Genomic DNA, 14587 nt, shown 5'->3' with positions numbered 1-14587 from the left:
TCAAGGCGAGGCACAGCTAGCGAGACCCGCCACATCACTGTCCTGGCTGGCTGTCTTGGCTGTGCTATTGAGCCATTTGCTTGCCATCACTTTGCTTTCGCGCAAAGCTGCCGGGACGCGCACAACCCCCGGGTGGAGTGGACGAACTGCCACGGCTATAAATGGCAGGCCCCGAGCCGTCCCTTAATGACACACTGTCATCGCCAAACACTCGCGAACCGGCCGAGCCCGTCCCCTCCTCCCTCCCTCTCTCCCACCCTCCTTCAAGATCACTGTCGCTCTGCAGCAGAGGCTCAGTCCGTTTAAGAAGATAGGTAGAGAGATGAGGAGGCAGCAGGTCGCAGCAGCAGCAGGGGCGGCGCGGTGGCGAGGCGATGGTGGTGGTGGCGCCGCGACGGCGTGGTGGTGGGTGGCCGCGGTGGTCCTGGGCCATTTAGTGAGCTCCGCCAGGGCGGGGCTGCTGGAGTCGAACCCCGGGCTGGCCTACAACTTCTACCAGAAGAGCTGCCCCAAGGTGGACTCCATCGTCCGCAGCGTCACCTGGGCGCAGGTCGCCGCCAACCCGGCCCTCCCCGCCCGCCTCCTCCGCCTCCACTTCCACGACTGCTTCGTCAAGGTCCGTCCCCTCCCCTCTCCCTCCCTTCCGCGCCTCTGTCCTCTCCACTCCCTATCACCAACCGCCCAACCCATCGCCTCGCCTGCCCAATCAGGCTCCCCTGTCGGGGTCTAGGACGAACGGTTTCGGGTCGATTCGCCTTTGCACTTACTCTGTCGGCACGGCGTCCGCCCGGTCATTCCCCCACTCTCTCCGGAAGCTCCTGCCTGCTCGGCTTCTTCCTCCTTCTCCTCCAGGAATAGCGCATCTCTAACCGCATTGATCCGCACCACCAGCCACCAGCTAGTGTCTCTCTTGCAGTCTGGCCTGGTCAGACTCTGGAGCCATGCGGATTCACTGATCCAGCGCCGGACGGCCAAACACCATAGAAACTTTTGCATACATGGCGCATACAGATGCAGTGTGTGCAGTGTAGCATATCCAGATACTGGCGGCAGATTTTTACATCCTGCCTGCCCCTTTCCAGTTGCCAGTAGTTTTTTTTTCCCCTCTCGCTCTCTTTTGGCTTTCAGCAGAGTGCATGAGCCGTGAGCGCCACCACCACCCTTTTGTCAGTTTTACCGAGAACAAGCAGGTAGCACCTCAGAATAGAAGTATTCAACTCGCCTCCCCACCCTTTCCCTCGCCTCGTCTCTCTTCTCCTCGTGTTCCGTGGCTGATCCCGCTGTATACGTAAGCATTACGGCACCCCCTCCTTCCCCCCCGGTTGGCGACGCACGCAAAGCCGGAATTTTTTCACGCACAAGAGCGCGGAGGGGCAGAGCGAATCTTGTCATCTTCTTCCCCCCGGCCCCCCCGCCGCTCACATGCGCGCCCAGCCGGAGGGAGCCCTGCTCTCACCTGCCTGCCCATCCGGATTCCCCTGCCCCGCGACAGCTATCAACGCTGCCGCGCCCCGTACGGCGGTCGCCTTGGACCCTTGCCCGCCATCCCGCCCGCCACATTTTCAAACCCCATCAGGCCATTCAACTCCAGCTGACGGGCGATGCCCGAAGCAGGCGTGCGTGCCGCGTCTTGTCGCTGTCGTCGCTCGCCAATCGCCATGCTGTAACGCTGTCGCCGTCAATGAGCTAGCTCTAGCTCTCGTGACTGACCAGTGACCGCCGGCTTCTCATCTCACGTGTGTGCTCGTGTGCGTGCAGGGGTGCGACGCGTCGATCCTGCTGGACAACGCGCAGAGCGAGAAGAAGGCGGGGCCGAACCTGTCCGTGGGCGGCTACGAGGTGATCGACGCCATCAAGACCCAGCTGGAGCAGGCGTGCCCGGGCGTCGTCTCCTGCGCCGACATCGTCGCGCTCGCGGCCCGCGACGCCGTCTCCTACCAGTTCCAGTCTTCCCTCTGGCAGGTCGAGACGGGCCGCCGCGACGGCAACGTGTCGCTGGCGTCCAACACGGGCGCACTCCCGTCCCCGTTCGCCGGCTTCAACGGCCTCCTCCAGAGCTTCGCCGCACGCGGGCTCAACCTCACCGACCTCATCGCGCTCTCCGGCGCCCACACCATCGGCGTCGCCAGCTGCTCCAGCGTCACGCCCCGGCTGTACAACGGGAACGCCACCAACGTCGACCCGCTCCTCGACTCGGCCTACGCCAAGACGCTCATGAACTCGTGCCCGTCCTCGTCGGCGTCGGGCACCGTCAACCTCGACGGCCGCACGGCGGTCAAGTTCGACAGCAGCTACTACACCAACGTGCTCAACAAGCAGGGCACGCTGGCCTCCGACGCGGCGCTGACGCAGAACGCCGCCGCGGCGCAGATGGTGCAGGACCTCACCAACCCCTTCAAGTTCTACGCCGCCTTCTCCATGTCCATGAAGAAGATGGGCCGCGTCGAGGTGCTCACCGGCACCAACGGCCAGATCAGGAAGCAGTGCAACCAGGTCAACAGCTCCTGATCGCTCGCCGGCGACCCAGCTTCTTCTCTCTTTTCTCTCCATGATTCCTTTTGATTTCTCTCTTGCCTGCCTTCTTCCCCTTCCTCCTCTCATTACAACGATCGGCGACGGCGCGGGTCAATATATTCCGCTCCGCGCCGGTGATTGATCAGGTCGATCCGCCCAAGATCTGTTGGTTTGTTAAGATCGCTCGCTCGTGGTCTTGGCACTGCAGCCGCCGCTACATCTAAGCAAAGCAAAGAACATTTCGCCGGTTCCTCTGCTCGTTTTCAGCGAAGGTAATGGCGATCGATTGTAACCGAGTGCACGCAAGAATCAGCAACATACTGTATACGATTTCAAGGTTTAATTGTCCGTGACCCGTGACCACTGATCCGCTAGTGATCGTTCTTGGGGATTTTACGCATTGGTGCACCGCCATTCCGGTGCTGATCCCACCGCTAATCCCCCGACCCATCCTAATCAATCCCACCACGATCGAACCCCACTTCGGCACGACAGACGAATGACCCGGCCTCGCAAGATGTAAAATATCTCCACTGGATAACTTCTCGCGCGCGTGGGTGGTGTTTGAATGCTACGTCTACGTACGCTAGCAGAATGAACAGGGGCTTCAGGTTTGTCAAATTGGATAGAGTGGACGAAGACGTCCGGTCAGGGCTTATCCAATGCAGACATTCACAAAATCACACTGCCCGTCGCTGGCGCACCAATCTCGGCTAAACCTAATCAAGGCACCACGCTCAAAATGCGGCATGACCGTTCACTCAACTGTGGCTCTACGAGCTCGTCGGGTTCAGCTCAGGCCCCAGGGAGAGCTAGTGCTGCGCTGTCACAACAACTTTTTCACACGAAACATCTTGCGCCAGTGCGTAAGCCTCAAGCCTTCAGCTGCGCTTCCAAAAAGGAAAAGGCATTGGAATCCGGCGCGTGAGTCTCACGAATGAGACACTGCTATACTCTACGACGAGCTACGACATTCCCCACGAGTTTTCTACGGCCGGCCCAGAGATACGCCTCGACAAAAGCGAAAAAGAGTTCGCGGCAGGAGACCCCAAAGACTCTGAGCTTGTCCTTTCGCGCGGAGATGCGCGCAGAGGACATCGGCACAGCGCCTTGAGAGAAGAGAAGAGAGATTCCCCGTCCTCCCCGCGCACATTTTCTCGGGTCGCGAGCTAGCGGCGGTGGCTGGACCGGCCGTGGCCGACCGCCGACAGCTCGAGATGGCCGTGCCCCACGAACGATCCCACCACCACCCCACGGCCCATTTTTGTATGGCTCGCCGCCTCGCCGGGCGGTAGGCCCCGTTCTCCGCGTTCGGAGCAATCAGGCGCCGCGCCAGCGCCACGGCCTGTGGAGGCCATGTTGCCGGATGCCGACGGGCAGCTAGCGTAGCGCGCGCCCGTGACCGCGGCCGGGGCAGGGCAGAGCATGAGGCAGGCAGGGCGGCGGCGGCCGCTGGCGAGCGGGGAGTGGCCAGCGTGCGCATGCACCCGGCACCCCATGTTCCGGTGTTGGATCTCCCGGTCAGGTCACTAGCGCCACGGGGTTTCGAGATAAGATAAAGAGCGGTCTTGTCCTGCCAGTTTAGGCCATTAATTAAGCTCGGCGATTAGTGGCAGTGACTAACTCCTAGCTCATCAGCACTGCTTAGCGAAAAATGGTGAGGCTACGAACTGCTGGGCGGGTGTTCATTAAGAGCTGGTCCTGTCCACGTCTTAGGAAGGTTCTTGCCTGGCCAAACTCGAAACCATCTTCGGATTTTGTTCAGTGGGCATGCAGAGGTCTGATTTTAGCAGTTCAACGGCTTCTTCATGGATGTCCCGGTCAAGCCCTTGTTAATTAGCAAGCTTATCGATTCAGTTAATGGTATGTCCACTTCAGTCGTGGTCAATGTCGCATTGGGTCGGTAAAGTGGGATCCAAGCCGTGTCCGTTAGACGCCATGCTATGCTAGCGATTGATCATAAACCTACGTATAGCCATGTTAGGATTAGAAACAGGTGTGGCCACTGGCCAGCTCGCACGCAGGAGAGCCTACGAGGGGCCTTCGTGCGGTTGTGCCCAAGGTCCTGAGCCCCTGAAAACTGGGCTAACAGCTACCTTGTCCTGCTCACGCAAGCTATTAACGAGCTGTGCTTTTTCAGTTTTTTTTTCTTCTGATAATAACAAAACGGGCGGGTTCGGCAGTTATTGGTTCAGGACGTCCCCATCACGCACCCACACGTAAATCTGAGTTAACAACGGCTTGATTCGGCAGCTCTTTTGCTTAGGATGTCCCCATCACCCACATTAGCTAACAGATCGAAGCCCTCTTAATCTGATGCTACAGGAGGTCTAGCTAGGCGTCAGATAGGCACGAGCGCTTCCCGTTCGGCTTCGGGCCGGTCGCTCTCGCCAGGTTGTGAGCCACTTCCGCGACCGCGCTTGCGTGACCGCGTGAGCGTGCGTGCCGTGAACCCGCAGCCGTTCATCGGTTGGCGCCGTCGCTCTCGGCGGGCACATGGGGCGCGTTTACGCCGGCCAGCCCGCGTCCTGTCCGCGGGGTCGCGGCGGCCGCTGCATGCCACGCCTGCCTTCGAGTGCGCGACACTTCTTCGGCACTCGACACTGTTGCGAATCGCGACCAGTCGGGGACGGTCTCTGCTTGCCCGGCCTCCGTGCCAGCGGCATTCCAGGCGAGGACGCGAGGTGACCTTGACGTGAAAGCTCTCTTCGCAAGTTGCTCCAACCAAAGATTTCAGATCTTTTCGGCGTACATCTTGGGAAGATTACAGTTAACTGGATTCGGAATCGTGCCCCGTTTGCGACGTGACAAAGCGATCACCAGCGAGCTAGGGAAAGGTAAGTTCTATGGCACCACTGCCATGCAGCTTCATGGACAAAATGATGGCAAGCATCTAGATTCTTGGGTGATGTATATAACCCACTTGTGATTGGAGGTATTCAGAGGGGGTGATTGTGAGCCTTAAAATTCTTGTAAAAAGAATCAGGTTTATGTTCCAAATTTATCCGTAAGCCTTTATTTTCCAGTTATTTACCAAGCTTACATAGCGGATTTATCGAATCTAGGAACGGAGCTAATAAATATATGAAGCACTAAATGGAAGCGGAAGGAGCGGGGCGTAAAAGGCGAAGAAGCATATCAAATATTTTGGGATAAAAAGTTCAGATGTTATAATCAGCTTTAGAAATTCGGAGCTTCGTACATTTTCGGGGGAAAAATCTTTGCCAATTTGTTTGAAAATTCTAGACAACATAAAAATGACTCAAACAAAATAGAAACAACTCGGAATTCAGCCGAACGATCTGTAAAACCTACAAGAATTTAATCGTAGGTCAACAATACATGGTGAGTCTTTTTCTGTAAGATGTCCTTAAAAATATCATGATTTTACAACAAATTTTACGGATTTAAAAGAAACCTATGAAAGATGCAAATTTAGATGAAATCCGTAACTTCGGTGCGCTCATGAGGGGGCGTGATCCGGGATCACCCAAGGGATGTCCTCGCACCAAACCCATCGAGTCAATCCGTGCCAAATCTCTGCCATCATGGAAGAACTAAAAATAAAATAAGCTCCAAAAATCATCAAAAAGAGGAACTTGATATCTAGTAGGAGAGGAACCTTGGACAAACATTTGCATTGTCCTTCGATGCCAAGCCTCTACTTTCCTTACCAACACATGATTTGTCATACCCAATATTTGCTTGCCCTTCTCACCATTCCGCTATTAGTCATCATGTTGCATCCATACACATACACATCATGAGACAAGAGACACATTCCTCCAGCACAGCTTTATCATTGAAGACCAATACACATCACAACTTGGTCTCTCAGTGATATCGCACTTGCCATGAGACTTTGATTCCACCAGGCATTGGGTGCCTAGAATAATGTTTACAGCGATCCACACTGCGCCTACAGTGCGAATGAATGTGCTATGGAAATTAAGAGGCTAACATATTTCACTTCAACGTGTTCAATATGACGTTCCAATGGACATTATATAAATGCTAAATACTTTCTTTTGTTTTGAAACACGTTACATTTATGAAGAGCTAACTAGCCATCTTTAAATTTACGATCTTAGATAAGCACAATATTTTGTAAGTAAAGGGGATATGTCTTTACATATTGCACCATGTATTTTAGAGTGTTGCATATGTAGAAAATCTTCAATAGGTCCTAGGAAACATTTTTAAAATAATAGTCATAAAGATTTTCAGATGAATTTGAAACCATAGTACATGAGAAACCCTTGTGACCCACTCAAAAAAGTGGTGGTGAAATACATTGAAATAGAAATCGAAAAATGGTGGTGAAATAAATTGAAATAGAAAAATGCTAGTATGTTGTTGGACTGTTTACTATCCTTGTGGGCTGCAAATGGGTTGATGGCCACGCACTCTGGGCCTCCCACTCAGTCATCGTCAGCCCACGAATTGCACGCGAAGACTGAAGCACATTCATTTCTACAGCGATAAGAATTCAGTATCAACTGACAACTGGTTCCTTCATGTGAATCGCCTGAGCAAATTCAGCAGCCTCTCGTCTCCCACAAAGCTCGGCTCGCCACATGCACGGCCTTCCTCGCGAGCAATGGACCAGCAGCAGCGCGGCTCTCGGGCGTGGCCAAATTTAGCCTCGCCACTGGAGCGGCGACCGAGGCCACCGCCGCCCGATCTATATCTACACCGGGGAGGGCCCCGGGTTGCAAAAATAGACAGTCGTCGCTGCTGCTACTCCGATCTTCTTCCCTCTTCTCCTTCCTTTCCTTCCTCCCAGCCGCGCGCGCGGAGGGAAGGGGAAGAAGAGATTAGAAGGACGCGGGACGGAGAAGATCACAGCCACATTATTGACTCGTCCATAGCTAAACTAGAAAAAAAAATAACACAAAAGGAGGGTCGGCCGGGCAGGCGGTGGGCGGAGGCCGGCCGGCCGGCCGCCGGTGGGAGGAGAGCTTGCGCGCGCCCTTCAATCACTCCCTGCCTTCATCTCTGCTCGATCGGTTCAAGAACACTCCACGATTGAAGTCCTGCGTTGCACGCCGCCGACGCCGATGCTCGATCCATGCCTGAGCCTGCCCCTGCCGTCGCCGCCGTGCTGCTTCCGCCGCCGCCACCGTCGCCGTCGTCGCTCAGCTGCTGCGACGGCTGCTACTGACTGATCTCTCTGGATGTAGCTAGGTACCTCTCGACTGACATGCTGTTCTAACTTCTAACAAGCCCAAAACACAAACGAAGGTATGCATGTCTACTTAGTACGATCTTGTTGCTGTTGTGGATTGTGATCTAATTGAGTGGCCTTGTATGCATGCGTCCAAAACGCGAGGCAGCTAGCCGCCGTGCCACCGGCTACTTCCCGGCGCCACCGGCCGGCACTGGCGCCGGAGGCAACCACCGCTCGTTAGCCAGGATGGCGATCGCGGTCGGCCACTTCCACGACCTCAAGCCCCCCGACGTGCGGGGCCGGCACTGCCGCCTCCACTCCGTCGCGCTGCTCGACAGCCCGCTGCTGGACAGGGAGCACCGGGAGCACAGCGGCGACGCCGCCGCCGGAGCGGGCCACACCGGCCTGTCCCCGCGGCGCCGGAGCCAGTCCTCCCCGTGCTTCACCACCGTCGCGCCCGCCGGCGCCGAGCACGCGGAGCGATCCGAGAGCAAGGTGCCGGTGCCGCGCGTGGAGATCGTGGTGGGCCGCCACGCCCGCGGCGTGCGCGAGCTCATCGCGGAGGCCGCGGCCGCCATCGCGTCCGGGACGCGGCTCGTCCCCGCGCAGAGCGGCCTCGGCGGGGCGCTGCTGCTCACCGGCAGCCGCGCCGGCGAGCACGTCGCCGTCATCAAGCCGCTGGAGGACACTGCGACAACTGCGGGGTCGCCGGGGAACGGCGGGTACGAGAGCAAGGCCGTGCTGCGGGAGGTCGCCGCCTTCCTCCTCGACCACGATGGCTTCGCCAGCGTGGAGCCGACGGCGCTGATCAAGATCTCGCGCCCCGCGATGCCGACGACCATGGCGTCGATCCAGCGCTTCGTGGCGCACGAGTACGACGCCGGCGAGCTGGGCCCGTCGCGATTCTCGGTGGCGTCCGTGCACCGCGTCGGCATCCTCGACGTCCGCCTCCTCAACATCGACCGCCACGCGGGCAACATCCTCGTCAAGAACCCGCCGACCAGGCAGCGCGCCCGCGGCGGCGGCGCGCCCACGCCGCCGCCGCCGCTAGACCTCGTGCCGATCGACCACGGCCTCTGCCTTCCGGAGCAGCTCGACGACCCTTACTTCGAGTGGCTGCACTGGCCGCAGTCCTCGCTGCCCTTCTCCGACGACGAGCTGGCGTACGTGGCGTCGCTGGACCCGTTCATGGACGCCGAGACGCTCCGCGCCGAGCTGCCGTCCCTCAAGGAGCCCGCCATCCGGATCCTCACCCTCTGCACCATCTTCCTGAAGCGCGCGGCGGCGGGGGGGCTCTGCCTCGCCGACATCGGCGACATGATGACCCGCGAGTTCACGGCGCAGGAGGACGAGGGGCTGAGCACGCTCGAGGCGCTCTGCAAGCACGCCCTCGACTCCGCCGCCCTCCCGCCGTGCCCGCCCTCCCTCCTATGCCCTCAACCCGACGCCGACGGCGTCGATGAGGGCACGACCTCCTCCGGCGGGCGGAAGCACGTGTCGTTCGGCGACCTGAGCTTCGCGGAGTGGGCGACGTTCCTGGAGAGGTTCGAGCAGCTGCTGGCGGCGACGCTCGAGGCCAAGAAGCGAAAGCTGACCGTACCGTACTACTAGTCTACTAGCACCACCATTTCCCATGCTTGCGTGGACACAGGACCTGTACACGTGTGCATGCCAGCTTGACGTACGGGTAACACTGAGTTGTTTGTACACGTACTAGCTACTGTATCTCTGGAAGCTTGTGTCTGCGTAGGGTACGACGAGGAGGCCGTGTAAGAGGTGGCATGCTGTTGGGAGCAGCTCTGGAACACCCTTCCTTCCCAAGATGCTGACGTGTCGAGCAATGCACGACTCTTCCCCAGGCAGAGGCGTGTTTTTATAAGTTTATTATATCATTATACAAGTACGAGAAGTACCATGAAAATGTATATAACAGAGTAGTTCGATTATTTGTGTGGATTTTTTCCACATTTTACGGTCACACGGAATAAAAACCCGTGCTTTTCGACGGGTTTACTTTAGAAGGACCTAGGAATGTAAAGTTACATTTTGAAATGTATGGAGGAAGCTAATGATGGAGTCTACAATGCATAAATTTATATGTTGTAGCTTTGTATTGGAAAAGCATATAGCCCTATAGTGTCGTGATCGTTTGCCTGCATGAGTCTCAACCTTACCTTACAATCTATAGGTGCGGACTTGCAAGTCATTTCACCACCTCCCCTTCCCATTTCCACCTATTTCCACTCTTCTTATTCCTTCTCCGTTAGTCACTCCATTTCAAATTGTACGTCATTTCAACTTTTCTAAATACATAATTTTTATTACTGTATACATAGATATATATATTATATCTAGATAAATAGCAAAATATATACATTTACAAAATTCAAAACAACCTATATTCGGAGGGAGTACTTTCTTATGTCATCCACTGCCCCGCTTGTCGGTGTTTAAACCCGGCAACCTACCGAGGGGGTGCCTGAGATTAGGAACTCGAAGGTAAATGCAGACACGTGATTTAAACAGGTTCGGGCCGCTAGATTGCGTAATACCCTACGTCCTGTGTGTTGGTTGGATTGAATTGCTTTGGAGGGGGTCCCTGCCTCACCTTATATTGCCTGGGGTAGGGTTACAAGTTGGTTGGTTAGAAGAACACTAGTCGAATACGAGTAGAGGAGTTCTACTCTTATTACTACGAGTATTTTTCTAATCCTCGACTAATACTGTCTTTCCATGTAGACTACACTGTCCTGCACTATGGTCTCCATGTCAGATACGTCTTGATGTTTAGCCTCATATTTAGAACTGCTTAAACTTTCTGGTGGGCTCATAGATGTATGTACGACACCGCCATAGTCCTTGTGGTTGGCAATTGGCCAAAAATTCCCTACACCACATAACCATCTAAAAATTAAATGAAGATAATTTTTTGTAAGTTTATTGAAAATACTTTATTCTAAACTACAAAGAAGCATTTCTGATAAGTTGATGCTCATCGGGTGGCAAGAAAGTTTTGACTCATGTGCCTTCTTGTTACCTTGCGGAATTGATGTATCCACATTTTTGCGGTGCCATTTTTTGTGAGGAAGTGCGCAGTTTGCGGCCCAATACATAAATAGACCGCCCGTATACTCTTCTTCATTTGGTGGAACGGACTGGACCCTCCTGAACTACAGAAGCCTGTAGGCAGACAGCACTCATGGGCCGAACCCAGCCCACGGGCTAAACCCTCACACTCCGTCCCCTTTCTCCCCATTTCTCCTTCTCCACTTCCTCCCGTCCTGTTGCCTCCGCCGCCCACCGGCGATCTCGCCGCCGCGACGCTCCGCTGCCGCGGCCGCCAGTTTCCTAACATCCGTGCGTCCCTAAATTCAACTCTTACCTTCGTGTTCTACAGCGCCTCCACCCTGCGCAGCGGGCGCCACCTCGCGTCCGATTGCTATGCCCGCCTCGGCGTCTCCTCCCGTCGAGCCTGCGCCGCCGCCGCCGCCTGCTCCCCCTCCGGCTTCTCCCGCCCCTGCGGTTCGCGACGCTTCCTCTCTCTTCTGGTTCTTATGCTCGTGGACGCCTAATTTATTCGGTTTTATCTTCCCTTCTGGCGTGTTTGACTGGGGATGGATGATCCAGGGGGCCAAGGCGGAGGGGGAGGTGGCGGGCGGCTCGACCTCGAAGCCTTCGGCGGTGGGGACGGTGAACTGGGGCACGGCGACCCTTGTGGGGGTCTTCGCGGGGCTACTCTACGGCGGGAGCAAGGAGGCCTCCGCCTCTGTCGTAAGTGGCTCGCGATTAATGAGATGATAAAATGGAAGCATGTTGCTGTTCTTCGATGCTCATTTTTGCATCATATTCGTTTTATCCTGCTGCACCATGTTGTTATAAGTCAACTGTTGCGCAAAACACAACATGTGTGTAAGAGTAAACTACATTATATGGTGTCTTCTTAATACATACTAGCCAATGTTTCTCCACATTGAAATTATCTTTGTTTGCATCAATTGTAAATTCTATAATTATCTCCTTCTCAATGTAGATTTTCAAGCAATTGATTAGGATTGATCTTCTGTTGGGAAGTCCCATGTTAACAAAAGTTTTACGCCAGAAAGGGCTTGTTGAGGCAAAGTTAAGATACGTTCAACTGATGAGCCAATTAATACTGAATAGACAGGGTAGCTAAAAGACAAAGTCAAGAGGAAAAAAAAAAGCATGGCAGAGAGTTGTTCTTGAGCTGCAGCATCTTCTCTCATGCATTAGACTTGGCTTTGAGAGCTAGAAAGAGATGACTAAAGGGCATTGCCGCCGGTTGGCTCCATCACTGTTCCTACATCATACCAGGGCCATTCTCCTGTTTCATAGTTGGTTTGACCTGAATAAATCTACATATATAGGATCTAATTGTATGGAAATTAGGTGTTGCCAACATTTAAGTAGTTCCAGAATTTTAATAGATTCAATATAACACTTAATTCTATCTCTACTTTAAGGCTTAAGCCGGAAAAATATTCCTATGCATTGTTTCTTCCCAGAATTTTGAGCATGCTTCACGGGAAAAATACCTTCTCTGACAAATGACAACAATGTATGTATCATATGTTTTCACAGAGCAAGGATGCAGAGGTGATGCTGAAGATGGGAAGCACCCCGGACAAGCGTGAACAGTATAGATTGATGAGAGACGCGATGGAGAAAAGGTTCATCCGGGTTGCCAAAGGCTCACTAGTTGGTGGTGCTCGTCTTGGGATGTTTACTGCAACTTTCTTTGGCATACAGAATCTTCTTATTGATACTCGTGGGGTTCATGATGTCTTCAATATTGCTGGAGCTGGCTCTGCTACCGCAGCTGCTTTTGGGCTTATTTGTACGCCTCTTACCATATTCAGTCTTGGACCATATCGACATATAGTATAATCAGACTGAGAATTTTAGTCACATAAAGACACTTTGCCCACAGTTCAGAACTTCAGATTTAACACTGTATGATTTGTGTAATCTTATGAAATATGTCAAAAACTCAAAAGGTGTTATAAATTACATAGAAAAACTAGAATGAATGAGCATGGCATAGAACTTATTGGTATTTAATCCTGTCTCATAGTGTTGTTTATTTATTATTAACAGGTTCCTGATGTAGGCCTCATGTCAAATCCTCAGTCTATTTCATTTGTCTTCATATATAATGCTCCTTCCTCTGGAGACCATATATGGCTATCTAATGCCTAGCTTCGAGTGCACGTTTCAATATAGTTCTAATTTATTTCATGTCTATGGTGACAGTTCAATTTTTATATGTCAGTATTAGTTGGGCCGAGTAAGAAGTTCAATAAAATCGGTTGCTGTGTTATGCTAGTGATCCTTTATATCTTTGATGATGCCTTTTATGATAATTTTGCAACTGTAACCAGAGACTGCAAATATATTTTGAAATTTATTGCTATTGCACACATTTTATTTGGAAATTGAATCATCTAATTGTGTTGTTTGTATTTACCTCACTCTACCATGCAAATAATCAGTGGCAACTTAGGATAGTGCTTTGTATACTGAGATCAGTGATACTGATATTTGTGCATCTTCAGTGCCAGGTTCAGTGATGTGGCGTGCAAGGAATGTATTGGTTGGATCTGCTCTTGGTGCTGGAATCTGCTTTCCCCTTGGTAGTTTTATCTCATGATGAACTCAAGTCTCTGCACTCTGTACCTTTTTTTTTTTTGCTTACTTCCTTAATTACTGGTCTGATAATGGAATATTCATAGATGTCCTAAACTCTAATAGTCCATGACAGTATAGAATGCATTAAACCCTGCAAGCATCCTTGTATTTGATTCGTAATGATTGCATTAGCATCCTTGGCAACTGCCTTGGTCCACATTTACGAAAACCCTTAATGTGCTTAAAGACCATTCTGATCTGCTAGCTAAAAGGTAATTATGTGATAGGCAACCTTAGTATCTGATGTTCTGATTTCAGTTCTGCAGCTTAGCGCCTTAGCCTACTAGTGTGGAAATTAGGCACTACTTTCCCAATATGTAAACATTTGTGTCCATCTTCCAACAGACCGATACCCTTTTTATCTTGCACCAATCAACCCGTTTCTGCATTATAGAAGATGCTAGAATGTTCATGAATTGGAAGCGATGTATAATGTTGGAAGTGCATGCAGTACGAGAGCCAGTTGCACAAACTTAGTCCTTGTAGGGCCGCTTGAATCTCTGACTAATATGGTGTACATTGCTTCTATGCAGCAAAATCTGTTACTAATTAGCCAACAATTTTGCTCATTCATCTGCCTTGCGCATTCGTCTGCAGGCTGGATACAGTTGAAGCTGGCAGAAAAGGCCAATCTTGAGATTGCAAACTCGAAACCATCGTCTGATTTGGCAGAGGGAAAAGGAAATCAGAGCCGTGTGGGCGCTGCTATAGAAAGACTTGAGGGCAGTCTGAAGAAGTGATATTTACGCTTCAATGGCCCTTTCTCATTGTTTTGGTTCCATATAAATGTAGCAGTTACGAGAGCTGAGCTATGCTGGCTCAGGACCTCGTTCTTTGTTATTTTTGGTGTTTTTCATGTGCTTCTCATGTTTATGATATTAAATTCGATGTATGGCAGCTTTTATGAATGAACTAATAGAATACGAGTTTGCTTGATCTGGATTATTCTGATTTTGTAAAATGTACATGACATCACACTATCCATGTGAAAATATGATAGCATTGGCAATTTGCACCTCTGAAATTTGTACTCCTCTGTTACTGTTTCTTACCATACAGTTTTCAAATGCAATTCTTTTAGAGCTCCATTTTCACATGAGGCCAGATTAGGAGCATTTGCCATGGATATGTAAAAGATCTAGCAAAATTTCCATCTCAAACATCCATTCCAATTCACAGATCCTATCAGCAAGGCAG

At 52.3% G+C, this 14587-nt stretch overlaps 3 protein-coding genes across 3 annotated transcripts; all 3 read left to right on the top strand.

The window, feature by feature from the left end:
* Positions 1–177: 177 nt before the first annotated feature.
* On the top strand, positions 178–2862 carry LOC101757192 (peroxidase A2). The gene is made up of 2 exons (XM_004967666.3): positions 178–616; positions 1759–2862. The coding sequence occupies exons 1-2, from the start codon at positions 323–325 to the stop codon at positions 2506–2508; spliced, it is 1044 nt and encodes a 347-aa protein (XP_004967723.1). The 5' UTR covers positions 178–322; the 3' UTR covers positions 2509–2862.
* A 4361-nt stretch (positions 2863–7223) lies between these two features.
* LOC101756774 (phosphatidylinositol 4-kinase gamma 1) lies at positions 7224–9749 on the top strand. The gene is made up of 2 exons (XM_004967665.2): positions 7224–7758; positions 7851–9749. Exon 2 carries the CDS (start codon positions 7931–7933, stop codon positions 9293–9295), a length of 1365 nt encoding a protein of 454 aa, XP_004967722.1. The 5' UTR covers positions 7224–7758; positions 7851–7930; the 3' UTR covers positions 9296–9749.
* A 1184-nt stretch (positions 9750–10933) lies between these two features.
* Positions 10934–14414, top strand: LOC101756096. The gene is made up of 5 exons (XM_004967663.3): positions 10934–11206; positions 11312–11455; positions 12284–12539; positions 13258–13335; positions 13988–14414. The coding sequence occupies exons 1-5, from the start codon at positions 11126–11128 to the stop codon at positions 14128–14130; spliced, it is 702 nt and encodes a 233-aa protein (XP_004967720.1). The 5' UTR covers positions 10934–11125; the 3' UTR covers positions 14131–14414.
* The last annotated feature ends 173 nt before the right edge of the window (positions 14415–14587 follow it).

Source organism: Setaria italica, chromosome V (genome assembly GCF_000263155.2).
Source record: "Setaria italica strain Yugu1 chromosome V, Setaria_italica_v2.0, whole genome shotgun sequence".
NCBI lineage: Eukaryota > Viridiplantae > Streptophyta > Magnoliopsida > Poales > Poaceae > Setaria > Setaria italica.
The sequence above is the reverse complement of the archived record's forward strand: the minus strand, read 5'-3'. Positions and strand labels throughout refer to the sequence as shown.